General features: G+C 35.3%; 1 protein-coding gene across 1 annotated transcript; it reads left to right on the top strand.

Annotated features, from left to right (window-relative positions):
• Positions 1–847: 847 nt before the first annotated feature.
• Positions 848–26,829, top strand: LOC108660077 (A-type potassium channel modulatory protein KCNIP1). The gene is made up of 7 exons (XM_018113341.3): positions 848–1,131; positions 1,461–1,987; positions 18,532–19,065; positions 20,634–20,703; positions 20,935–21,005; positions 21,085–21,279; positions 22,586–26,829. Exons 3-7 carry the CDS (start codon positions 18,910–18,912, stop codon positions 22,712–22,714), a joined length of 621 nt encoding a protein of 206 aa, XP_017968830.1. The 5' UTR covers positions 848–1,131; positions 1,461–1,987; positions 18,532–18,909; the 3' UTR covers positions 22,715–26,829.
• Positions 26,830–27,341: the final 512 nt, after the last annotated feature.

Below are 27,341 nucleotides of genomic sequence, written 5' to 3'. Positions count from 1 at the left end.
GCACTTGTCATTTAGCTGTAAAATGTCGGTCCGTCCGTTGGTGAAAAGCATGCCACTGTTCGATACTCAACAATGCAAGGACGCGAGGGCGGCATATAAAGGATGCTCATGCTAAGCTCTTGGGTGTAATTTCTCAGGCACTGGCAAAAGACGACGATGGCAGCGAAAGTTAACAGCGAAAGTTAACAGCGTCGTTGACTGAGACGCCAGCAGCGCAACATGAGCCCAACATATGCCCCAAAACCGAGTCGAGACTAAAAACAGAGCAGAGATGAGGCTAGATGAGCAAGGAGCAACCCACACAGTCTTTTATTTTTGTGGTGCTGCCAGACTGTGTGACTCGGCAGTCAGCGATGGGGTCAGCCTAACAGCAGTGGGATACAATTCAGCACCATGGGACAAGTGGAATAATATATCAAACTCGACTTTTTTCTTTATAAAACTAAATGTTATTTATCAAATTTAAATATAACACAAATATAAAATATGTCATTATATATCAAAGTAAAATTGATTTAATATACACAGAAATTAGAAAACTTTAGCTCATGTTTTAGCTTTGAGTTCCACTGTCTGCGCTGGCTGCCATCGCACCTATACCAAGCCATCCAGTGGGCCTCTTCGCCTCGTTGTGTGTTTCTCACTCTCTCGCCTCGTGTCCTCTCTTAGACGCTTGCTCTCGCCGCAAGAGGCCCACGCCGCCAGCGCTGCGGCGAGAGCATAATATGGTGAAGCTGTCGGTGCTGCCCGCCGTTGCCGTTGCCGTTACCGTTTCAGTCTCAGTCTCAGTCGCAGTCTCAGCTGTCAGGCGTCTGGCAAAGCTGTGCTTAGTCAAATTTCGGTAACGGAACCTGCTCGTCATCGCTAGCGCCGAAGTGAACGTAGACGCCGACGTCGTATAGCCGACACGAACAAAAAGCGAACCGAATCGGAGTTGAAGCGACGCAACGCGACGCGACGCGACGTCGACGTCGCTGCCCAGTTGCCATACGAGCCTCTGTCGCGCTCGACTTCGCTGCAAGGAATATAATTGTAATCAGTTGTGTATAGGACACACGCGTGTGCGCATCGACTGGTTCCTTTCTAACGAAAGCGTCAACATTTCGCTAACGGAAACTGTGCTGCTTGGCGGTAAAGCTGCGCGACTGGTGCTCAACTTGTATTTATCTGCTGCTGTTTTAATTGTTGTTGCTGCTGTCAATTGTTGATTGTGGTCCTTGTTGTTGTTGTTGCGCCATCGGACTCTATTTGTCAAATTTGTCAAATAAACGCGCGTAGCAGCGTAAATGAAAAAATTTTCCAGCTACAGCTGCTGGCGGTGCCACGGCCGCAGCTGCTAGTGCTGCTGCTGCTCTGCCAGCGTCGCAGCCGCTGCTTACGACTGCGCTGCTGCGCTGTCCGAGATAAAGGATATGCCCGGATCTAAAAGATACAGTTTTTTTTTTCGCCAACTTGTGCAGGCTGCTTGCTTGGCTTTTTGCTGTGTCGCTTCGTTCCTAAGCGAACTTAAGCAGTAACAGCAACAAAAGCAACAACAAACAATCACAGCAACAACTTTAACAGCAGCAGCAAAGAGAAAAAATTACAATGTGTGTGCGTGCGGTTTGGATAGCAGAGTAAAAATGAGTGACAAGTTGGCAAAAACCAAAAATGAACAAAAGTGTGCACAACTATGCAAATAAATTAATAAGCCAAAGTCATTACCAAATTAAAATAAGACACGCAAATGCTGAAGGCGGGCAGCCAGAAAAAATTAAATAAATAAAGGAAGAGTCACAACGAGGACCTTGTCAAGTGCGTTGAGTCGCGTCGAGTCAAGTTGAGTCGAGTCGAGTCGAGTGTGGAAAGTCAAGAGGTTCTGGGTTCGGAGTGTCAGAGCTGCTGGCATGCTTTGGGGCTAACTCGTTCAACGTTCTCGTCCTCGCCCTCGTCGTCCTCGCCGCCCTCGCTATCCTCGTCGTCGTCATCACCGCCAAAGGCATCGAAGGTAAATATATACGTAGCACAGCTAGGCCAAACAAACTAACCAACAAAGTAAACAATAGCGTAACGGAACAAATGCAAATTTATTACCTAGACACATACCAACACCTAGGCAATATTTAGAGTTCAACTATTTAACCGTTGCACAGTGCAACAGAAATCCTTGCTGAAACTCCTTTCCAAAGCTTGGGCAGCATATACGGAAAGGATTAGAGAGTAATAACAACAACTTAATTAAAGGGAAAATAATAAAAACAATAATTAATTAATAAAATATGCAATATAAATTTACAGAAAGAATAAATTGAGAGTTTTCTGATTTTGTTTTAATTTTTTATTATTTAAAGTATATTCGCTTTTAGTTTAATGTACAATTTTATTTATTATATTGAATGTTTAATAAATATAAAAATTCATTATCAGACACTGAATAATATGTTTCTGTTAACTTTTAATATTTTTATTTTTTGGCAACAAATTGATTTTCACATTACTTGTAATTTATAGCCACTGTGCAACTTACATTGTCATAAAAAAGCCATAAAACCAACGAGCATGAAACAAACAAAGAAATCAAAATGACTTCAATACTCTACCAAAGATTCAAGTGAAATAGAAGTAGAAGAAGAAAATGAAGATAACAATAAGGAATGGTCTATATGTGCCTTAAGCTACCTATGTCTGTCTGTCTGTCTTTGTCTCTTCGTCAGCCTGTTTGTCTGGCTGCTTGTTTGTTTGTTTGTTTGTGCATACATTTTTAATCGCATGCGATTTATTTAACTAGGCGCTTTGGGTACACTCACACTCACACACACACAACGCCCAACTCCCAATCAAACACTGGCACAAAAGGCACGTATACAGTGGGCGTTGTTAGTTTGCATACAAAGGCCAAATGAGAACCGTCAGGTGGAAAATCAAAATTCTGACAAAAACATGTTTACATGCGGCGATTCCTATGTCGCGCCTATGGAATTCATTTGGTTTATTGCAATTTAAGGATACATACATATACAATATGTATGTATATAATATGTAAATTTATTAATATACATATGTGTATACAATATTATATTTGTATAAATTACATTACATATACAAATGATACATTTTTAATCCATTTTAAAATCTGTTTTATATATAATTATATATTATTATTATTATATATAATTTTACCCTCTATATAGAGAGTGCTCAGCTTCAAGTCCCAAGTTAATGTATGCAGTATTCCGCTATTTTTCGAACGACATATTAATAGTGTCCAACTTTATAAAACTTTCAATAAATAAAATAAAGTAAAAAGAACTGCAAAATCTTTGAGTTATATAAATATGTAGAACAGAAACATAACATATTATGACATAATATATGTATATGGCAACAACAAAATCTGAGCTTCTAACAACAAATCAGACACGAATCTGACAGCCAACATAGACAGCAGACAAAAAATACACAAACACGCAGCTCATGTGATACATCGAAAGCGGATACACATTCAGTCTTAAAGACTCAATCGAGCTACAAAACAGGTAGAGAAAACTGCGCACACACAAACACACGCACATACATGCAGAATTTACAGAAAAGTTTCGGATGAATTTAAAGCTTATTTTGTGTAGAAAGTGCTGAAGATGATAACAAAATAAATTACCAAAAGAAGTTGTAAAACACATTTTAGTTTAGTTTTTATTTTCAATTTGTTGGTGAACTTATCGACAGCTTAGAATTTATAATATATTAATTTGCCAAAAATTTCATTTTATTTAATTAAAATATTCTATGCAGCTCCAAGGCAGAGGACAAAATTCATAATCCTTTCAAAAGTATTTAGTTTCATTTTAATAATGCAAGCGTGAAAGTATGTATATTTATAATTGGATTTATGGAAAAAAAAAACAACTGTAATAAATAGAAACTATTTTCATGCAAATTAATGTTTATGGTTTTTTTTTTTTCTTTTTTAAAGAATTTTCATAAATTTAAATTGAATGCATGCTGTATTATCTTCTATTTAAACATATGTGCTTGGGCATAACATCAATTTAAATTTAAATATATCTTACATACTCTGTGGCCAGCTGCATTCTGAATGTACATATATATTCATAAATAAATACATATAAATATATATATATATATATGAATATCTCTTTGTATCACACAGCAAAAAATAAAAACGAAAATTTCTATAGTTTATACAACAAAATGCGCTTGGAAAGTCCTTCAGCTAGATTGCAATTCATTAAATAATGTGCGAGCAAGCCGCTTAGTGTCACACACACACACCCACATACATATTTATGTATATTCATGTATTTATATAATGCCTGACGTTGTTTATTCGGCCATATTTTAAGTGTTGCCAACTAACAACTAAAACAACAACAACAACAACGTGGCCTGGGATGCTGCACAAAAGATGCGGCGGCAACATGGAAAAACGGAAAACAAAAAAACACTTGAGGCAAAACTAAGCGGCAATTGTGATTGCGGCTGTTGTTGCATTTATAAATAGCGTCAAGGTGCGCTCTACTTTTATTCACCCACACACACACACATATACACACTCAAAAACGCCTACGCCTGAAAATAGAAAATGTTATAAATAAACTCAACTGAATGCAACTCAAGGATCAACGCGGTGCGATATGCGGACTGAACGGAACATGATTTTTAATCAAATTATCATTGACCAAGGCTTGTACAAAACGGCATGTGACATTTGGCCAGAAACAGGCTTTTAGCCAATGGCTTGAGCGTTGTCATGTTACAATAGTACCATGCGAAGGGCAAGTGTTGTGACCTTTTGGGGCCTGGTCAAATATTTGTTAGCTAAACGCTTAGACACGCAATGCGGAAAACGGCAATAAGAAGGCGTGAAATGATTCAAACGTTTCACCAAATTTTTTTAATCACTTGAGGGTGTTTCCCTTCCTTGGGATTGGATATCAAACTACATGGGTTTTCGCACACGCAGCCAATGGCATATATGAATGTATGTATGTGTACTAAGCCAACAAGCAATTTTTATAAGTAATTGGAAAGAAAAGTAAACACAAATAAATGGAGAATATCAAGTTGCTATATATGAAATGTTCAGTTTATTTATAGGTGAAAACTATAAAGAATTTAAGGTGAAATCTATAGAAAATCTAAAATGTGGACTACTTAAATATAATTTGTAAATATTGTAATATAGACATATATTTACAGTTTTAATTATGCTTCATTGGGTATTAGATATATTTAAAAGAAAAATATATTTATAGCTCCTAGTTCATGTTATATAATTTACTGTATTTTTTGTTCAGTTTGACAAAGGATTAGCCTCATATCCTGCAAAACTTACGCAAGCCCACACAATCAGGAAGCAAAAATCAAACTAAACTTTCTGGCGTGCTGTATCTGATCTTTATATGTTAGCTAGAAAAAATTGATTTATACCGAAGCTGAGGGAAAGAGAAAGAGAGAGAGAGAGACAGAAAGTGTAGGAGCAGTGCAACACTCTTGCGAGTACAACGATTCTACTATAGACTTTTATTTGTATTCGATAATAGATAATAATGATAATAATAATTTGAGTAATTTGTAATAGATAATAATGATAATATTAATTTGAGTAATTTGCATATTTAATATGCATCGGATTTATAATTTACTTTTATTAAACGCTTAGATAAATTATTAAATGTCACAAGCTTTGATTGCACGCATATTCACGCACTATGAGACGGCGGCCCATCGAATATTGTATATAGATCCAGGGCCAACAACAAGGATATTTATAGGATACATCAAAGTATCTGTACATGCATGCGCACATGCATGACTGAATGAGTGTACACATGTGCAACTGTTTACTTTCGCTATACCCTGGAATCATTAAGGTAAAGCGCAGTATCAGTATGCTTAAAGAGAAAATGAAAAATTCCTCTAGAACTTGATGGAACTTATGTAGACCATTGCCTTACTACAGTTTGAATAAGTCTGAGTGCATTGCAGGGTATGTGTTAGTTGAGCACTTTGTCGGGGTAAACTCTTACTTTTGTTTTATATGAGTTTCGAACACTGTTTTACGGCCAGCGGCTGAATGTAAAGTTGTTCAAAAGTTGTTCGTGTACGCAGCGGCAATACGTATACGCCATGTGTTACGCCCAGCAACGGAAGTTGGCAAGATTTGTCAGCGAATGTGTGGCTGGCATGGCCTTGATATAACGGTTTGCTAACAATTTCTAATTGCCACGTAGGTGGCGTCAAATACACAGTTACATGCGAGCATATGTTGCCAAACATGCAATTAACAAACGGCACGGCGCGGCGACCAAAAAATTCTTGTCGAAGCAAAAACTGAAAATGTGGCAACGTTGCGCTGCCCACACACCAACACCCACACACTGGCATACATACACGCAAACATTGCGAGATGAGTGGCACTTACAAGCATTAATTACTATGCAGGGACTGGCCAAGTAGATGCCAAAGGGCCGCCAACAGCAGCCAAGAGACCGCCAGTCGAGTCGTCCACACTCATTGGGCGCTTTAATAACGGAAAACAAATTTTATATACATACATATACATATACATATACGTACGCTTATATACGGTTATGAATGTGTGTGTATGTATGCGTGCAAACATATACTAGAGCATACTTTTTCGGGCAGTTTTTGCATGACTTGTGCCTTGAATGTTTCCAGTTTTATTGGCATTGTTAGCAGTGTTGTTGTTGTTGCTGTTGTTGTTGTTGTTGTTATTGTTTCCTATCGCTGTTTTCGTTTTTTTTTTTGGCATTTATTTTTAGCCGAAAAAACTTTTACACAATTTTTTTATTTGATTTCCTTGCCATCATTATTATTATTACACTCGTCGAGCATAAATACAAAATTGTTGAAAGAAAAAAAACCTTGTTTTCAATGATTTAAGGAAATTATAAAGTGTGAACATTTGTGCAAACAATAGTAGATAATCTGTGTAGAGAATGAATAACTAGGACAGATGTGTGTATATTGACATATAGACACTTTTTATAGTTCGCCTCAACCCACCTACATATGTATATCTAAGGCGTATTTTCATATTACCTAAATATACATAAATATATATGCAGAAGTCTAAGAAGTTTTCAATTTGCCACAAACAAATATATATATATATATATATATATATATATATATATATATATATATATATATATATATATATATATATATATATATATATGTATATATATCCTCTTTCATCATCATCTATATTTCTTGACTGGGAAATATTGATGCAAGTTCTAACATCATATGCTTTTTTTCTGATAGAGATTAATCATAGATTGGCAGAGCCGAATTGCTGTCAAATAAATCAGAGCCTTAAAGAGAAAATAGCAATCTAACTGATTTAGATTTGCATTTTCGTGCAGCTCTTCCCCCTTACATCCCCCCAATATGCTTGCTCAGAATGTTGCTAAACTCGAGTCTCTCTAAACTGATTTGAATGACGAGCTCTGTTTGCACAACCCATTGCAATGGTGGCTTAAATGTGCTATTCCACTATTATGCTGCTCTGCCCGCATATACAGCTTGTTTAGATCAAGCCAGTGGAGTGGCAAAACGAAAAGGTAAACAATTTATGTAATGCGGCCAAAGTGAGCAGTCGAAGTACGCACGAGTACCTATGCATTCATCTAGACACCATGGCAACCCAGCTGTGCGAAACTCGTGCACTTTAAGGGCAAACACTTGGCATCTATTGCAAACCAAGATGCGATTTAAGTGAAATGCCAATCGGTTTCATGATGCACTTCAACAACAACAACAACAACACAATTGCAGCCAGGAAGCTAGAGATGAAAAGACCGCAAAATTGTACTATAATACAATGTGTAAATTTGTGTGTGTGTGCATGTGTGTCTGCTTTTATGGTCAATAAGCAAACCGGAAACTTGTTACGTACAATTGTATTGCATTGACGTTTTTTTAAGGCTTGTTTGCCACTTGGCTGCGCCGGCCAATTAAAAACTTGTACTCTGCAATTGTTTTCATTAATTTAACTCAAATTGCAATCAGCAATCAGAAATTTAAGCAAAACATTTGCCAGCCATATGCAAAACGAGAGCCGAAAGCCAAAGAGGAAATGAAAAAAAAAACCTTGACGCTGCATTTCCGTTGCAAAAAGTTTTTAGTAACTCCCACAATGCAAAGACGTGCAGTTAGTCTTGGCACTTTCCAAGCGACTAAAAACTGACTTCATTGTCGGCCAGCCAAGCTAACAAACTGCCAAAATAGTTGAGCGCCCCAACCCCAACACCAATCCCAACCACCGGCTCCAGCTCCAGCCCCTGCTCCAGTCCCACTCACACAATGGACGCAATTGTGCGGGAGCCGTATTCATATACGATTCGGCTTCTACAACTGTGCGAAATGCTTAACAATAAAACGCCATTGAACGTCGTCGTGCTGGCGTCGCACAACCACCCACCCACACACACACACTCTTACAGAATTGCACACACATACACACACTCAAGCCGCCCGCTAGTTTTTATGACCCCAGCACTTCCGGTTCGGCGATATGCGCCAAGTTTTAGACAATAATTTTCTTTATCGGCCAACAAAAGTAAAAGGCGAAACGCAAATGCTTAGCAATTTTTGTAGTTCGCTGTTGCGAACAGCCGAATTGAGGGCGAACTGACTGAGCTCTACAATAATTTTTGGTCAAGTTATAAAATACGGTGCGTGTGTGTGTGCCGGAGTGTGGACCACCAAACGCTGACTGGCCAGCAATTTTTCTTGGCCCGAACAGCCCTAATTTATGAGCTGGCTTAATTTATTTCCGACAAGCAGCCAGCACCAGCAAAAAAAAATGTCAATGAAATAGGAAAGCCGACAGAATTAATGGCATAATTACCAGTAAATTTAAAGCTTGTCTTGATCAAATTTAATCGATTTTCTTATGTATTTCTAAGCAAAACTTACGTGAAAATAAGTATGTATTTTGGAAATAAAGGTTTTGCAAAAAAAAAAAAAAGAAAATCTTTATTTTTGCCCATTTATATACGTGCTTACGTTGCATCATGCATTGAATATGATCAAGATTTATATACAAAAAAAAATATTCATTTTATATGATTGATGATAGAATTTAAATAATGTTTGCTGAATAATAAATAAAACTAAATAGATATATTTGATATGAAATAAACGCAATAAATATATATGTTTGACTTTGAAAAGTAAAAGCATATATAAATAATTAAATAAATAAATAATTATTTTTTCAAGAATTAATAATATAATATAATATAATATAATAATAATAACTTCATATTTATATTTAAAAATGTGTATATATTAATAATAATAATAAATTAATAATATATAATATAATATAATATAATAATAATAACTTCATATTTATATTTAAAAATGTGTATATATTATTATACATATTTTTGTTAAATATTTATTAGCACTTAAATATATTATACATATAATATAAATCTAATATAAAATATAAATGAATATATTAAATTTTTAATTAATAATAATTAATATAGTATATATATAATATAAATCTAATATAAAATATAAATGAATATATTACATTTTTAATTAATAAAAGATAAACAAAAATGTATTCAATATTAAAATTATTTAATATTTAAAGTATTCATATATATTTTTTTACTGAATTTTTAAGAACTAAATTTAAAAGACTGCCGCTGGCCTTTCAATTAATATACGTATATTTATTAATTACATATGGCACATAAATGTCAAGTCTTATTTATTCATAATAAATTTGGATTTATTTAAAAAAAAAATATTTTTATAATTATATTATAATTTTTGTTCGCAAAAACTATGAATGTATACATAAATTCATTGAAATATTCATATATTTATTCATATGTTTTCTCTCTATTTTTTCTCTTTATTATTCATATTTTAAAAAAATAATATTCTCGATTATAATTCAGTCGCTCTGAGCTACATATATTTATTTGCCGTAGCTGACTTATGATTGAATAAGGACTCTATAATTAAGCAAGTTGAGCAGACAACAAAAATCATATTCTGGGAATTTCACTGGATTTTTATACAAATTTAAAACGGATTTTTCTCTCTCTCACTCAAGAATATAATCACAATAATTAATAATCACCTTCAGTCTCTGTACGTCGAGTTGACTTCCTCATAGATGCGAGTGGAATAACTACCTGATTTGCTTACGTTATGCTTGTCCTTGCCTCCAGTTTGATCTTAGACTCGATAGTTAAGAGACGAATGACTGCCAAGGGAATGTGTTGAACAAGCCACCAAACGCAATAGCCAATAAAGTATGCATGAATGTCGTATCTCTTTTGAAATCAACAAGCGACACATACATACGTATAGCTCTCGCATTAGTATTAACAAATAGTATCGAGCATCAGCTCTGGGGTGTCGTTTGTTATTGTTTCTTGACAGATCTTAAGGCTCCACTGGGGACAGATGCTGCATGCAGGGCAGCTGCTGTATGTTGTTGTTGTTGTTTCTCTCGTTTTCCCCAGCTTTGTTTGTACTTCATTAGCAAACATCCAACCAGAAGGCAACAAACAGAGCAAAAACCCTTATGCTGCTGCCTTAGAGCGCAGCTAGTTTCCATTCTTCGCACTTTTTGCCTAATTTCCCCGAGGAGGCGCTTAAGCGCATGCTAAATGACAAACTAAAACTGGCAAAAATGACAAAAATGTCATTTATAACGTATACGCACAGTTGCCAAAAGCGAAGCAGCTGTGCAGCAATTCGCATATTTAATTTCTAGCTAAATTTCATAGAAATCAGCAAACTAAATAAAAGTCTATAAACTGTTTCCATTTGCCATAGCAATCCAATGACTTGCATAAGACACAAATTGCCTATTTTTACTATCAGCTGGACTATGTCCAACTTTATATAGATTTCTTGCCAACTCATTTGGCACATTCACAAACTTTAATTATGCGTCATGCTGTCAAATTGAAATGCATGATACATACTATACATACATATATATTGTGTATATATAAATATGCATTTGCAGCCTGGAGGCAGTTTTTGCATTGTATGTATATATACCGAGAATCACCGCGCAATGCAAATTGATTCCCGCTTAAGCTCAGACAGTGCAAAAAAATTAAATACATTTCGCGTATATAAATTGATTATTTTAATTTGTCATGATATATGCATTGCGATTCATTTTTAAGCCATGCAAAAGCTTCAACAATGCAATGAAATTGTATATTTGCATAAAGGAAAAACAATTTAAAACTTGACTCAAATTAACGATATATTTATATTGGCATTTGTGAAATTATATATCTGAAACTGAAGTACAAACTAGGGATGTGAATCTTTATTTTGTGTATACATTGGTTTCATTATATATGTATTCACTTTATATATCTATTTACAATTCGAATTATAAATTAAAAAATTCGAATTATAATTTAAAACTTGACTCAAATTAAGGTTGTTTATATTGGCATTTGTCATATATCTGAAATTGAAGTCAAACTAGGGATAACTCCACATGTGCCATGTGAATCTTTATTTTGTATACACATTGGTTTCATTATATATCTATTCACATTATATATCTATTTACAATTCGAATTATAATTAAACACAAACAAATCTGAGCGTAGCAACAGCAGCTAACAGGAATTTCTTATTTATATTGCTTGACAATGTCATGCAGTCAAACGGATTTCAGCAAGAAATTTCAGCTGTTGTTTACTGTGCATTAAATCAAACAACATATATTTTTATACTAAAATAACAAGAGTTACTGACAAAATATATTGTTTTCAATTGAAACTCAGTTTACCGAAGAAAAAACACAACATTGATAAAACAAATTTCACTTTTTTTTGTTTAACTTTAAAGCATCAACTCTGTCTTTAATAATAATTTTTTTCAATTGGCTCTGCTCAGTTTAAAGCTTCGATTATGAAAGTCATTTTATAATAACATTTTATATAATTTACTCTAGTTTTTAATTTCATTTCATTTTGCTGTGACTGCACTCCGCTGTGCTCTCATGAAGAGTATGAAGCATATTGATTTTACCTAGAATCCAACTGGCTGTGCGTCCACCTGGAAGTTCAAGTTTTTCACCGGAAGCTGCAGACTTGACATTTTATGTACATATATACCTGACATTTTTATGTGCTCAACTAAAACGGCTCATGATTCAATTCCTGCACAAAGTTATAGCTTCCAGTTGAAGAGACGATTTCAACTTAGTTTGTTCCATATTATATGCTGGCCAAGTTTTAATCGCCTCGGCAGAATTTGATTTTGTAGTAAACTGAACTTTGTTTTAGGCTGATGAAAAAGCATTATGCAGTCGATTAACTTGACTGCAATCGCCTTGCTTTACTTTGACACGTCAACTGGCTGAATGTCAATAAAGTAATTAAACTTGCATGAATAGCTGGTTGGCATCTAAGACTGCGTGTTAACGTGTTTGTGAGAAGGTCATTGGCCAACAGCTGTGCAGGGCTGCAGGCGCTGCAGTTCGTTCAGATGTCAACCCAATTTAATTATTTATCGAGCACACGCAGTGGGACCTGCCCTGCGAGTGCATTATAAATCAATCAAGTGTCCTTAATGCCACTCGGCTATTATGCTTCTATGAGGCATGCAAATGCGTTATGGCAAATAATAGAATCGGAATCTCCCACAGGTCGTACGGCCGTAAATCAGCATGAAGCCACATTAGTCACAGCCGCCGCAATACGAACGGCAGCTGCCAAGGCTTAAATGTCAATATTGGCTAATTTTAGACGAAAGCAGTGCAGCCAGTGCCAAAGGAGTCGAGAGAAAGAGACAGAGACAGAGAGAGAGACGAGAGAGAGGGGCAGTGAGAGTGCTGAGGTTTATGAGCCAAACATGCAAGCTCTTCGGAATGCCAATGCATATTTCAATTTGTGAAAATATTTCCCACATGTCGTCACGAACTGGGTTGGTTCATTATTAAGTCGTTTCACTCTTTGGCTAAATGCTACTAGCTACAGTTTTCCTCTCCTATTTGCCCCTTTCGTTTTTTTGGACTCGATTTTGGGGCAGATTGAAAAGTGTTGCAATATTTCTGTTGGCTCGTTGCTGCAGCTCGTTTATCATTTGTCCAGCCCACAATGAAGAGTTGGACACCCGAATGAAAGAAAAGTAGAACTAGAGCTTGCATTTCTAGCGTATAATTGGCGTTGATTTATTGTCTTTGCGGCCACCTTAAGATTTACTTTCGATCCGGGCGGACTTTAGGAGCATGCCAAAAATTCAATTGTGTAATTGTGCTCGCTGTGCTCCGTGGCACGCAAATAAAAAATGCAATTTATATAAGTACGTATATGGAATAATATATGTATGTGTGTATGTATGTGCACAATTGTGGTCTCGCTAAGGTCGCGTGTCGCCATTGTCAGGCTATTTTATTTAGATAGTTGCCAGTTGGGGAGTTGGTTAGTTAGACGATTGCTTTTCTAGTGCTAGCCACTCCTCGCTGCCTGTCCGTGAAAATGGCATGAAAGCAGCGGGAAATGACAAGGGCTCCTCAGCATTGCCAATTGCACAGTGGCTAGACGAAAAGAAAATCGAGTCGAAAACTTATAATAGGTAATACTTTGAAGTCAAATCATATACTTAAAGCGAAGTATACTTCTCTCTTCCCAATATATTGACTTTAAATTGATAATGTTTTCATAGAAAAACGCAGTTTAGAAAAAATAATAATCTAATCGAAAATTTACGTGATACTATGGAAAGAAATAATTTACTTAAAGACTAATTCTCTGTCTCCATAATGTTCTATATTAATTTTTTTTCCTAGTCAAAAAAACCTTTAAAGTGAAGTAATATTTATATTTATATTTTTTTTATGTTTATTTTTTTTTATATTTATATTTTTTTATATTTATATTTTTTATATTTATGTTTTTTTATATTTATTTTTTGTATATTTATTTTTTTGTATATATATATATTTTTTTTGTATTTATATTTAATATTTATATTTATATTTTTTTATGTTTATTTTTTTATATTTATATTTTTTTATATTTATATTTTTTATATTTATGTTTTTTTATATCTATTTTTTGTATATTTATTTTTTTTGTATATTTATATTTTTTTTGTATTTATATTTTTTTATAATTGCATATATTTTTTTATATTTATATTTTTATACATCTAAAAGAAATTATATGCTCTTAATAGTAAAGATATCTGCCTTTATAATGCTCTAAATAGTCTTTAAATGTTTAACCTTTTCATAGGAAAACGTAATTCTGACATCAATTTATTTTAAAGATTTCGCAGTTCAATTCAAAAGTAAATAAATTTGAATACCCAAACTCAAGATCTATCCTCTATATTATTCTCTCGTAATGCTTAATCAGGACAAATCACATAAATGTCAATATTTGCTATCAATTCGAACAGAGTTCACCAAGTTTTTGCTAAGTCTAAGAAAAGCCTTTTAGGTAAAAGAGAAACATAATTTCAATATGGAGAAAATGAATTCCTGCCAATATAACAAAATATGTATTTAAACTGCAAACATATACGAAACATATAATTATTGTTATCCATTACAAAATGCTATCCTAAGGGCGTCAAATACTATTTGTAGCCACGGTGCACACGAAAGGCGTTTTATGAGGGCTTGGCTTGCGTTTTCGTTCAGTTTTTACTCAAGTAGCATTGCATGACTGCATGCGAGCAGCGCTAAGAAGCGGCAGGCAATGTCCTTTGTGTGTGGCAGCTGCTGCTATTCCTTGGCGTGCCGCTGCTGTTGCGGCTGTCATTGCTATTTAGAAGTTAAATGGCCTGCCTTGAATGCCATTTCATTCCAGCACTCTTACAACATTCCCACGGCGGGTCGCACTTCCACAATCCATATTTCCAGTATTGGGCAACCCAATTAGACAAATGAGCAAGCAGGCAATGCCAGCGAAAGCAACACAAAATACTACTTAGTGCATACAATTTGCATGCATGCATGCATGTATGGGTGTGTATGTGTGTGTGTGTATGTGTGTATGCATATGGCAACGAATCTGGGCATCGCACTTGCCTTAAGGCAGACCGAGAGAGGAAGAGGAAGAGGGCGAGGTCGAGGGCGAGAGCATTTCAATGTGCGATGCACTTGTTGAGGTTGCTTGGCTTACCATTCCCTCAATTAGGGACTAATGAAGATTTGCGCATTAAAACGTTTAAGCTCTGACCTGATTAAATATTTAATTAGCTCACATTGAATATTATGGCGCTGCTTAATGAGCTTCGTATGCCTTCTGGCCGCACCGCAGGTCGTATACGTGATATTTGACAAACATTTCGCTGACACATAAATTGGAAACACAGCTAAAGCAACGGCAACAGCAACAGCATCAGCCAAATTGCCAGCCAAATGCATTTTTAATTCAAGGTGGGCGTGGCACGGCAGGCATTTCGTTCGCCTCTCGCGCTTTTTAAACGCTGTAAAAACGCTGTAAAACGCTGGCAACAGCAATCGCAGCCCTTGCAGTCGACCAATTTGTGCAAATTGAGTCATGCAATTAGTTGGCAGTCCCAGCCTCAGCTGTTGACCATGGCCAAGAGCTAAAAGAGACCATTTTGCCTTTTTTTTGCTTTTGTTTTTTTTATGGAAAGCTGAAATTCCACTCAACGTTTGCCTTAACTGAAGGAATACAATTGTTTCGATGGTAGAAAAGATATTTATACATGAAGAATATTATACAGAAAATATATATTGTAAATCAGCATGAATGAAAAGCAGAGCCACAGTTAAATTCATAACAACTGAGCCAAGTTCAATAAATATCCAATCGAAGTTAATTTATTGTGAAATAAAATGCTTTCAAAATGTAAATTGTATATTAATTACTTTTAATTGATTGTAAATGGAACAATATTGCATTTCTCTCATGTATCAAGTTGTTCAATAATTTAAGCTGCTGGCGTTCTAATGAGAACCAGCTGACAAAGTCCCAGGTTTACTTGGGACAATTATTATGCATTTAAAATTGAATATGATATGTAGAAACAGTTGAGCTGCTGCAATGCAAATCTCTCTTTACTTGGGCTCGCTTCACGGTTAGCTGAAATGCGGTCAATATCTTACGAGTACTATTCACAATTGACATAGTTTTCGAGCTTCCACAACTCTCAAGCAAAGCGAAATACTGCAAAAGTTTGCACATATTCTTAATTAAAGCAATTGCAACTTTTTTTGCAGTGTATCCATAGAGCTGTGCAGCCCTCATCTAAATGGATTCGATTTTCTGTGCCCCCATTAGTCAGATGTGTGTCGTTTGACTTGACTGCTGTATTTGCTGAATGGCATTGATGAATTATATATTTGATTGGGGTTGGGGCAGGCTGCATGCTATTTAAATTGCAAGAGTGCTTAAAGTGCGACAAATGCTACTCAAATGTTTATTTTATGTTGATGAACTTGATGGCAAATGATGATATGTGCGTGTGTGTGTGTGTGTGTGTGCCAAAAGGGAAATTACCGCAGCAAATTAGAGAAAAATATTCGACAGGATTAAGCTGTCAAAGCCATTTCCGTCGCTCCTCTGACCTATTTGCCCATCTTATCGTCGCTATCTGCCGGATTTATCCGTTCCAACTAGCAAACAGCTATGACGTCGGAAATGGCTCTGCTGTGCGCAATTTGATAATGCTTCGCTGTGTGTGTGTGTGTGTGTGTGTGTGTGTGTGTGTATGTAGTCAGTCAAAAACGAGTGCAATGGAAATCGCATGGAAAAACACAGGAAAAAAGAAAATAGAAAATTCTCTTCTTTTTTTTTGCATTTTGAGCTCTCAACATCGAAGCGCTATTGCATTTTATCCTGGCCATGGAGGTCAAACTATTCACTTGAGTAGGCGAGAAGTGCGATCGAGTTTTTTTTTTCCTCCGCTTAAGGATGTCTTAAACTTTTCATAGAACTTAAGCTTGCTCCACTTTGCAAACTGCACAAATTGTCATCCGAGCTGCTGAGAGTGAACAGAGCTCACTGCAGTTGCAGCCAACTCAATTTGCCTTGAGGACATCAATATATCATATATCATATATCGGGTCTGCCATAGAACATGCTCTCTTTGAATATCGACCTTCACTGCTAGATGGAAATTATTAATATTAGTTATGGGCACTTTGTCTAAGAAATGCATTTAATTTAGTAAATAATTTATGCAAGAATAATAATATAATATCAATATTAATATGCATAAAATATCAATAATAATAATAATAATAATAATAATAATAATAATAATAATAATAATAATAATAATATACATTTTTCGCATTTATTATTTGAACAAATTCATCGAGTTTTTGATACATTATTATTGATTATTACCATTAATTGCTGCATAATTATTTATATTAAATGAAACAAAACGAATCATAATGTCTTTCATAAGCCTATATATAAATAATAAAGATGTATTTTTTGTATAGTATATATTAAAACAAACAAAAAAATATAAAATAAAATAAATAATAAACAATTTTATTATTATTTATTTTAAATTTATAAGTTAATTAAATAAGAAAATAAAATTTAAAAAAATCCTTCATTGATTTTTTCATATATGTTTATATATAGTTTCATTATTTTATTATTATTCGCATGATCTATCCATCTTTTATTGACACAGATTGACAATTGATATTCAACTTCATAGTTAATTAAATTAATTCGATTTAAGTCTCGTGCATATTCAAGCTATCGCACTTGTCACTGCAATTAAATGGATCCGCAAGCAATGCTCACTCAATTCATCTGCATGCAAAGTGCTCATTAATATCATTTCGGCTGCAAGCCAATTGCCTGATAGCAACTAGCAACTGCGGTACCAACAACAGCAACAGCAACCGCAACAACAACAACAACACCTGCTTTCGTCTTAATCTCGCTCCCAGCTGTGCCAAGTGCTACGTGATAAAATAGGTGCTGCATACGCCAAGGCGCGCGCATAACTCGATTACGGCTTTGATTTATGGCACGCAATAATAATCAGCATTGCATGTTGCCATCGGGTCACTCACACTAACACACACACACACACACACACCCACACAAACATAGACAAATATTCAAGAAGTGAGCTGCTAGCAAGGGCTCTGTTTACTTTTTGTACTTGTTTCCCAAGAATAACAAACAAGGCGTATACTTAATGTGTACATAGACTATGCGCCTCTGTATATACACATTTGTATATATATGTATATATATATATATATATAAGTTCGTTTACTGATAGCTAGTTGGTTAGCCCGGCGGCAGCTGCAACTCAACAACAACAAGTTGCACTTCCGTCAGCTGAAAGTTGGCCTTTGGAGGCAGACGGGAAGAGCCAGCCGCAACTAGCGCTCATGATGAGCTTGCGTCCTTGGTGGGGCATCCGCTGTGCACTTGGCTGGCTGCCTGGCTGCCTGGCTGCCTGGCCCCATGATTTATGTAATGTTTTATTCTGGCCCATTGCTCATGTTACTTTTCTGGCTCTTTTCAGCGATGCTTGCCTCATTAGCGACTTAGCACCCGAAATTCCCCCAGCTGCAGTAAGGTAACGCCAGAGGAAGCCGAAACTAAAACCAAAAACCCAAACCACAGCCAAAAGCAAGGGCAAACGAATAGACCGCTCTGCAAGGATATGCATAAAATGGCTCAGCAGCCAGCGAATTCAGTTAATGAGTTGGCTTTTATGGGCGTATAAAAAGCAAAATTGATATTATGCGGAGGCTGGGCCTATAAATAAACACAACAAATTAAAATTAATAAGCAACAGAGCTTGAATTGCATAGCAACAGCAGCAGCAGCAGAGGCAGAGGCAGCAGAAGCAGCGCCAGCATTCGCATTCGCATTAACATTAACATTTAGATTAATAACCATGGCATCTCCGCCGGAAAGTCCCATCGAGGAGGTGGTCTATGAGTTAGAACACACACGCGTGCCTAAGCCCATTCCGGTCGCTCTCGAGGACTTGTGCCGTCAGACCAAGTTCACCAAGCAGGAGATTCGCGTCATGTACAGAGGATTTAAGACGGTAAGTGGACACGCGCAGCATACCGGCTCCCGGGTAGAGTACAGCGCAATCCAAATGGTCGCATTTGCTGTCATTCGCAAATTCATAAACAATCGCATTTGATCCAAGTAAATGCCATGAACTTTGCGCTCTCATATTTATACGAATATTAATATCTAAGCAGTCAAATCTATGAGCGCAGCGCAGCGAAGGACACGCAGTGAATGGTTAGCGGGTGAAAGGAACTGAAAAGGGCGGATACAGAAAGAAAGAGAGAGAGAGAGAGAAAGCGAGGGAGTTGCAGACAAGCAAGGCAGGGCAGATAGGAATAGAGAGAGAGAGAGAGAGAGACAGTCACAGACAAGGCTAGATGGAGAAAACCACAAAGGAGGAACATAGAGTGCCACATAGTGTAAGCGAGACAGCTAGAAAGAGAGAGAGAGAGAGATAAAGTTAGAGGGAGAGAATCAGCGAGTGAGTTTGAAACAGAGCCAGACAGAGAAAATACAGAAATTGTGTAAAATAGTGAGCGAGGTAAATATAAGAGAGAGAAAGATTGATAGGGTGAGGGAATAAGAGATTGTGAGAGTGAGAGAGAGAGTGAAGGTAAGAGAGAATGAGTGAATTAGTCTCAGAGAGAAAAACATAGAGGCAGACAGCTGAAGTGGGAAGAGCAATAAGAACTCATAATTCGAGAGCACATATACTTACATATGTTATATACTTTACATCAGTTCGTATGTCTCTCTGTCTGTCTGTCTCCCCGTCTGTCTTTGTGTATGCCTGCAAGGGCAGAAGAAGAACCACAGCAGATCATTTCAGTTATCTGTATGTATGCATTTGGGAGAATGCTTGCAGCTGCAGAGTGTGCTTCCATGGGTCACCTACGGCTGAGCATTTGAGCGCAACTTAGTCTTTGGGTGATAGTGGCCCTATATAAAGGGCAGCAGCCACAGCATTTCTTCAGTCGCCCAGGGCCGTTGGGGTCGCTCGTATAGTGCAGTAAAGTTAAGTGAAGTGCGCGATCGTTCAGCTAAGCATTCAAGACGGGGGAAATACTTCGAGGAAATAATTTGAGGAAATATTTTGAGGAAATATTTTGAGGAAATACTTCGGGGAAATACTTCAAGGAAATTCTTCGAGGAAATACTTTGGGGAAATACTATGAGGAAATATTTCGAGGAAATACTTCGAGGAAATTCTTTGGGGAAATACTTAGACGCAATGCTTAAAGGTAACAAATAAAAGTAACACTTAGAAGAAACGCTTACAGGACATGTACAGAGCACATACATACATATTCGCATAAAAAGAGAATGTGATAAATACAATAAGCTTAACAAAAATTGCATTACTCAAAATATATTTATTCAGTGCAAGAGAAACGGCTGACAAAAAGCACTCAGATTATGTTTTTATTCAAAAATTGGCAAAATGATTATCATATGAAATGATTGTAATAATGAAAAGCATTTCTTAGTACCGCTCACCAAACTTAGATTTATAGATGGGAGGGAATTGGAATTAGTCAGCCAACCCGTTATATTTGCACTCACATTTTCACAGAGATTTTCCTTTTGCCTTTGCAGGAATGTCCGGAGGGTGTGGTGCACGAGGATTGTTTTAAGGATATTTATGCCAAGTTCTTTCCGCATGGCAGTAAGTATTTGAGCTGAGCGTGTATATATGTATTTCTATAATACAACCGCATTATTATGTGCGTGTGTGTGTGTATGTGTGGGTGGATGCAATGGTTACTTTTATAGCTTTGCGCCACTTAAGCCCCCACATTTCATTTATGTACGCTAGTTTTTTTTTTCGGATTTGCAGTCGCTATTTTGAGCACTCAGTGCGAGCACTAAAACATTTCCAATTTTTCCATTTCCACAGATTCCAGTTTATATGCTCATTATGTGTTCAAAGCCTTCGACGTTAACTGCAACGGCGCCATTAGTTTTCGGGTAGTTATAATCATTATTAGAGACATTTCATAACTCAATCAACATTTCTATATACTTATATTGTCGCATTTCTCTATAGGATTTATTGGTCACTTTGTCCACGCTGTTACGCGGCTCCGTTTATGAGCGTCTGCGCTGGACCTTCAAGTTATACGACCTCAATGGCGATGGCCGCATAAGTCGCGGGGAGCTGAGTGAAATCGTTTTGGCCATACACGAGCTCATGGGCAGAAGAGCTCACCAGCCCGAGGACGATCGCAAGGCCAGAGATCAGGTGAGCCAGAGAAACGATGGAGTGTACGAGTAAAAAATCAAGTATTTGTAAGAAATAAAATTTTGATTTGTATATGATATATGATAATGCATTGCTCTTCGATAAACAGTTAGGCATAGATCTCCGTAGTTCTTAGAGTGGCGCATATATTGCTGATCTCATTTAGTAGCTATATGAAAAAGGTTGCGTTGTTCCATGCTAACTGAAATAGACACCCAAATATATTGGGTTTATGTCTCTAGTCCTATTGCAACAATTTTTTAAATACATGAGGCAAAAGTTTATATTTCCTATAGTCTGTATCCAATGTATGTAGTATCCAATGTTTCTAAGAACACATTGATTTTATTTTTACGATAAACAATAATTATAAATCCATGTGAAAGTTCTAATATATGTAAAAATATATAATACTTTTTTTTCTAAATATTAAATCTAATCTATATATATTTTGTATTTTTTCATTTATGTAATTCTTGTAACTATACTTTCAAATTGATTAGAGTAGAGTAGAATAGGAGAACTCTCTGTCTAGGTCATCTATCCTCCACTAGTGAAAATTCAATTATAGTTTGATAAGATTACGCACAGGCCACATACGGACAGACAGCAAAATATGTGCATATTTCATGGTCGTTGCCACGCCTCCTACTGTCCGTTAATTTGATTTTCACAAAAACATTACAGTTGAAATTCGCATGAATTCACATGAAAATGTATATTATTTCGTGGAACATATTTGCAATTTGCAATCTAAGAATATTTCTACACATTTTGATTACAAAATCCAAATCGATTTCAATGCAAATTCGTTGCAAACAAATTATCGCAAAAATGCATATGAATTATGAAATTCTATTGCATTGATGTTGAGTGCAATTCGGCTTATGTTTTATATGTGTGTATGTGTGTGTGTGTGTGTGTGTGCGTGTGGGGTTATCCTTTGTTATGCAGCATTCTTTATGCAACAGCTGCGCTTGAAATGCTCCGCAGACGGGCAGGTGCAGTGGTGCAGTGGTGCAGCGGTGCACAGGGACGCGGCATACGCGGCGTATGAGCAATTACAGTTACGCAAGCAGAGAGAGGACTGGTGGTGCGTCGGGGGAGGGGTGGCCCTGCAGCGCATGGGAAATGGATTGGCAACGCAAAGCACCGGAAATGTTATTTAATGAAAAAGGCTTTGAGTAAATTAATTATGCAGGTGTATGGGACAGTCAGAATGGCTGGCAAAACTTTGGCAAGGGAAATTTAATAAAAATTTGCTATCGAAAACTAGTTAATATGAAATGAATTTGCTATTTTGCAGGTGGATCGAGTTTTTCGCAAATTGGATTTGAATCAGGATGGCATCATAACGATAGAAGAGTTTCTGGAGGCATGCCTGAAGGACGATTTGGTGACGCGCTCATTGCAGATGTTCGACACTGACCTTTGATGACAAGAGGAGCCAGAGATCCGAAACACCAGGACTATAGTACCGCTTATAGATCTATAAATTGTTGTTTCGGATAATACAGTCGACAGGAGACATAGAGCGACAGAGACATACGATGAAGAGAAACAACATATTAGTATTTAATATTATTTCTAGGCAATAATATCGAACGAACAACAAACTTGAACATTTATAAATGTGTGCAAATGACAAAAGAGTTGAATATAAATATTGAATATATATATATATATGTCACTTTTTAAGCATATTATGAATTAAATCCTGCCGTCAGAAGCGAATTGGTATTATACTCTTGATGTACTTATTGAATGTATTTCAAAGTGTTTCAAAGAAAAGCAACTTTACTTCTTAATATTGAATGAACAAACAACTAAACAAAACCACCAACCAAAGTGAATAAAAAAAAACTAAGAACTTGGAAACGGAATTGGTTATATGATAACAAAATAAAATCCAAAACGATTTACTTTACACAAAAACGAAAATAATAATAGAAGAAGAAGAGAAAAGCCTATTGTATAACAGCAATTTATACACACACACAGACACACTCTCAACAATATGCATAAGTAATTGACATAATTACATCCGTTCATAGAGTGTGTCCATTTAAGATACGCACATACATACATACATACACATATTACATACATGAATATCCGTTTGTGCGTGTTTTTTAATTGCTTAGCTCAACTATTGCAATTGCATTTAACTCTGCGTAATTGTTCATTTCCCACTTCGGTATATAACAAAAAAAAAAACAAAAACTTACTCAATTTATTTCATTTTAATTTGATATATATTTTTTCACACGAATGATGAATGAATGCCACTGAATAATTTTTTTCCTGAACTTTACAGTCAATTAAATTATAAATAACAGATTCAACATTCAAATAAGCTGAATTGAGTGACGTTCAGTTTTTATTAAATATTTATTTAACAAATTTAATAATATTTTTGAAATCTATTTTTGCGAATGCAAACCAACCACCGACAACAACAACAACAACAACAACAAATAGCTCTTGACAATTTCAACCGCTGTTATTAAATTATGAAGAGCTCAATGCTCGACATAGGTTTTCAATTAAATTTAATATTCATTCATTTTATTTATTCCACAAGTGCATTATTAATGCATACACCAAAAGCGAGCAATAACAACAAAACCAGAAAAGAAAAAAAACAATATTAGCCTCCAGCCTTGTAGAACATGCAACATGCAACGGCTTGTCGCTTGTGGCATTATTTTTTTTTAGCCTGTGGAAAATGTATAAATAGGGTATATTGTTTGTTTGTGCAGTCAGCCAGAAGGCGTGGCCAATCGCATCAGGTCTATATATTCTGGACTACGCACAACGAGCTGAGTCGAGCTAGGCATACGCGTCTATGCGTTCCAATATCCGTCTATGAATTCATCCAACTCAAGATCTGAAGTCTATAATGTACATTTTAGAATATTATATTGTACAATAGTAGCATATTCTCATTTCATTCATAAGTAATTGCACTTGGTTTTTAGGCATAAATAGAGAGCCATTAATGAGATGTTAAATGGCATATGTGAGTAGTCTACTCTCTGTTCTTCGATACCTCTTAAAATTATTCAAAAATCAAAAATCAATATGAATTCTTAAGAATATTCTGTCTAGACTTTAATTTTGTTAAATAATTATATATAATAATTGCATAAGTTAAGTTATAAGTTTGAATATGTAAATAGTTCATATATCCATTTCCATGATTTTTATTACATTTATACAACTAGAAACAAAACTAATTCATAATATAAATAAAAACAGCAGCTCGTTGTAGGATCCAGGGTATGCCCCAGTCGGTTTTTTCTCATTTAGTTAATAGTTAATGCGCCACGTGTGGCCTACTTTTCAAGTTCTACATTTAAACAATAGGAAACTATAATTTAATCGTTAGCATATCAGCGGCCAGAGATGAGATTGAGATGAGACGGGCTGACTCAATACAATTACCCGAGCTGTTCGAACATTTCGCATTGCCTCAATGCACGACAGCAGCAAAAACAGCAATAAAAGAAGAGAATAACACCTAAACGAACACAAAAGCAGAAAAAAAAACAAGAAAAAATCCAAAACAAAACAATAAAAGTTTATTTTACATTGTACCTTTCACACACAATACAATTGTTGTTTCAGCAAAAGTTTTATATTTATATTCAATACACGTTGCGTTCGTTGAATGCAACTGTGCGTAGAGTCGAGACAATCAATGTGGTTTGATATAATTCCCCTTAGTTATACACACGCTCTTCCATTATGATTCTAAAGCAACAGCTAAGTACTTATGTAGGTCCATTGTATTATTTGTGACATTCTCACAATGCAAAACGTAATATCAAGTCTTGAATTGGCATTTCGATTTTCGTTGATTATCTCATGCTCGTTCACTAAATTAAGGGAGCATATTGATTTTGTGCCATGTCCGTCCGTCTGCTAGAACTTTAGAGCTATACTGTCTTTCAAGTAATTCATCAAATGGATCACAGATCGACATTCAAAGATCAACTCTAAGGTTTTTTAAGTGCGCTTGCCAAAATCAATATCTCTAAACGAATTCGAACTAAAGAGGGCATCTAAGGCAGCGGTTGAATAAAAATGTAATCGACGATGTTTTAGGACAAAATATATTTTTAAATTAGCCTAGCTGAAACTAACCACTTTAAAGGTATATGAAAAAGGGAATTTCTTGAATATATGTACATGACATAGGAATATCTAAAAAACTTGAAGCGATAGAGCTCTTCTGTTTTTGGATTCCCATTCAGCAGGTCCCTTAATCAAAATTATACCCTTAAATTGTATGCCCATTCAGTTCACTAACATCTAACGTATCCCAAATATCATGAAGAGTTTCTATTGTGAACGAATTGAATTATAACAAAGGCAATATTTACAAATACGCATCAATATCAGTGTTACGGAAAAATAAGGAAACTTTAGATAAGAGCTGCCAGTGAATGTCCATAAACTTGAACTTAACCTAACTATGCGACCTATATGATAAACCACCCCGAGATTCAACCTACCTAGTTTTTGCAAGGCAAATGCCCAAGCAAAGGAAACTCAGCTCAGAGTTTAAGGAGAAGTAAAACATATACTAAAATTTAAATGTCTAACTAGTCAAATACTAAAAAATGAAATGGAAACGCTTAAAACTTTATTCATTAAATATATATATATATATATACATATACCTAAATATATATGTTATATATTTAATCAATTGATCAACTTAATGCTAAATCAAACATCATTGTCATTGTTTTTAGCAACTGAATGTTTAGTAAGAATAACTAATTTCTGTAAGTGTCTACTAATCCCAAATCGAACTATCTACAAACATATATGTACTACTTAGTTTGTATATATGGGTGTAGCTAGCTAACCAAGAAAATATCCTTAAAAGTGTTTAGCAACTATTTTTGGCATAATTCAAATTAAACATACAAACGTAAATTTATGTATTTTTTAACTAAATATATTGCATTCGCATTTAGTTGAAACTGAATTAAATCAAAATGTACCTAGTAAATGTAAATTATGATAATAATTTTTCCAGCAGAAGCTATTTAAATTACGATTAATGTGTAAAAAAATTAAAAAGAAAAAGAAAATGAAGTAAGACATGTAATGAATATTCGAGGAAAGTTCATTGAATTCATAGCTCTGCTAAATTACATAAATAAATTCTATTATCTTTAATTTTAACCGAAAGGCGAAGAGGTAACCCTACTCTACTATTAAAGTACTTAACAGCAGCAAACGTGGTTAGTGATTTGAATTGTTCATACATAAGTAAACGCTATAATAGGAGATCCCAAATCACATGGATAATATCTAATAACATACTCTAATTAACTATACTTGAATATTTGTTTAATCGTCTAATACATAAATATGTTTATGCATTCACGCATAATTCATTAATGCTAAATAATTATTCAAGTCAAGTCGAGTCGAATGGAATCGATTCTCTCTTAATATTTGTTGTAAATCTTTTAATTGACATAAGCATATGGAATTTAATGCATGACAACAAAACCAAAGAACACAAAATACCAAAAAATCAATCTACTCTTAAAATAAACAAAAGATAATCTTTCCTTCAGTTATATGAACTCGTTAGAGCTTAAAATAAAAAATCATGTCTATTTGTTAGTCTAGATTGATGTCACATTGTTTGCCAAAACAAAAACAAATCCCATACAAAAATCAACTAGTTTTTAGTTCTCAATTATGAATTATGTTAATCCTTAAACATGATAAGAAGTGAAAATAATAACTCAAAACTGGGCAAAATATAACAATTTTAATAAAAGTAACAATTTAATAATAAACATATGTATGACAGAGTATTTACTTTTCAGACATTCGGAACAGTATTTGAATAACATACTATATTACAATATAGTATTGGCTAAGTTAAAATTCATCTGTCGACAGAATGAATAGATCTGTAACAAGCAAAGTTTGCCATAAACTTTTAACCTTTTTATCTTTTACGCTCAGCTCTCGAGATCATCCCGAAATAGTTATATTCACTCGCTATCGGTCTGAGCAGGAGCCTT

Source organism: Drosophila navojoa, chromosome 2, assembly GCF_054131105.1.
Source record: "Drosophila navojoa isolate 15081-1374.11 chromosome 2, UAZ_NAV_1.0, whole genome shotgun sequence".
NCBI classification, from domain to species: Eukaryota; Metazoa; Arthropoda; class Insecta; order Diptera; family Drosophilidae; genus Drosophila; species Drosophila navojoa.
Note: the sequence above shows the minus strand (reverse complement) of the source record. Positions and strands in the feature narration are given on the sequence as shown.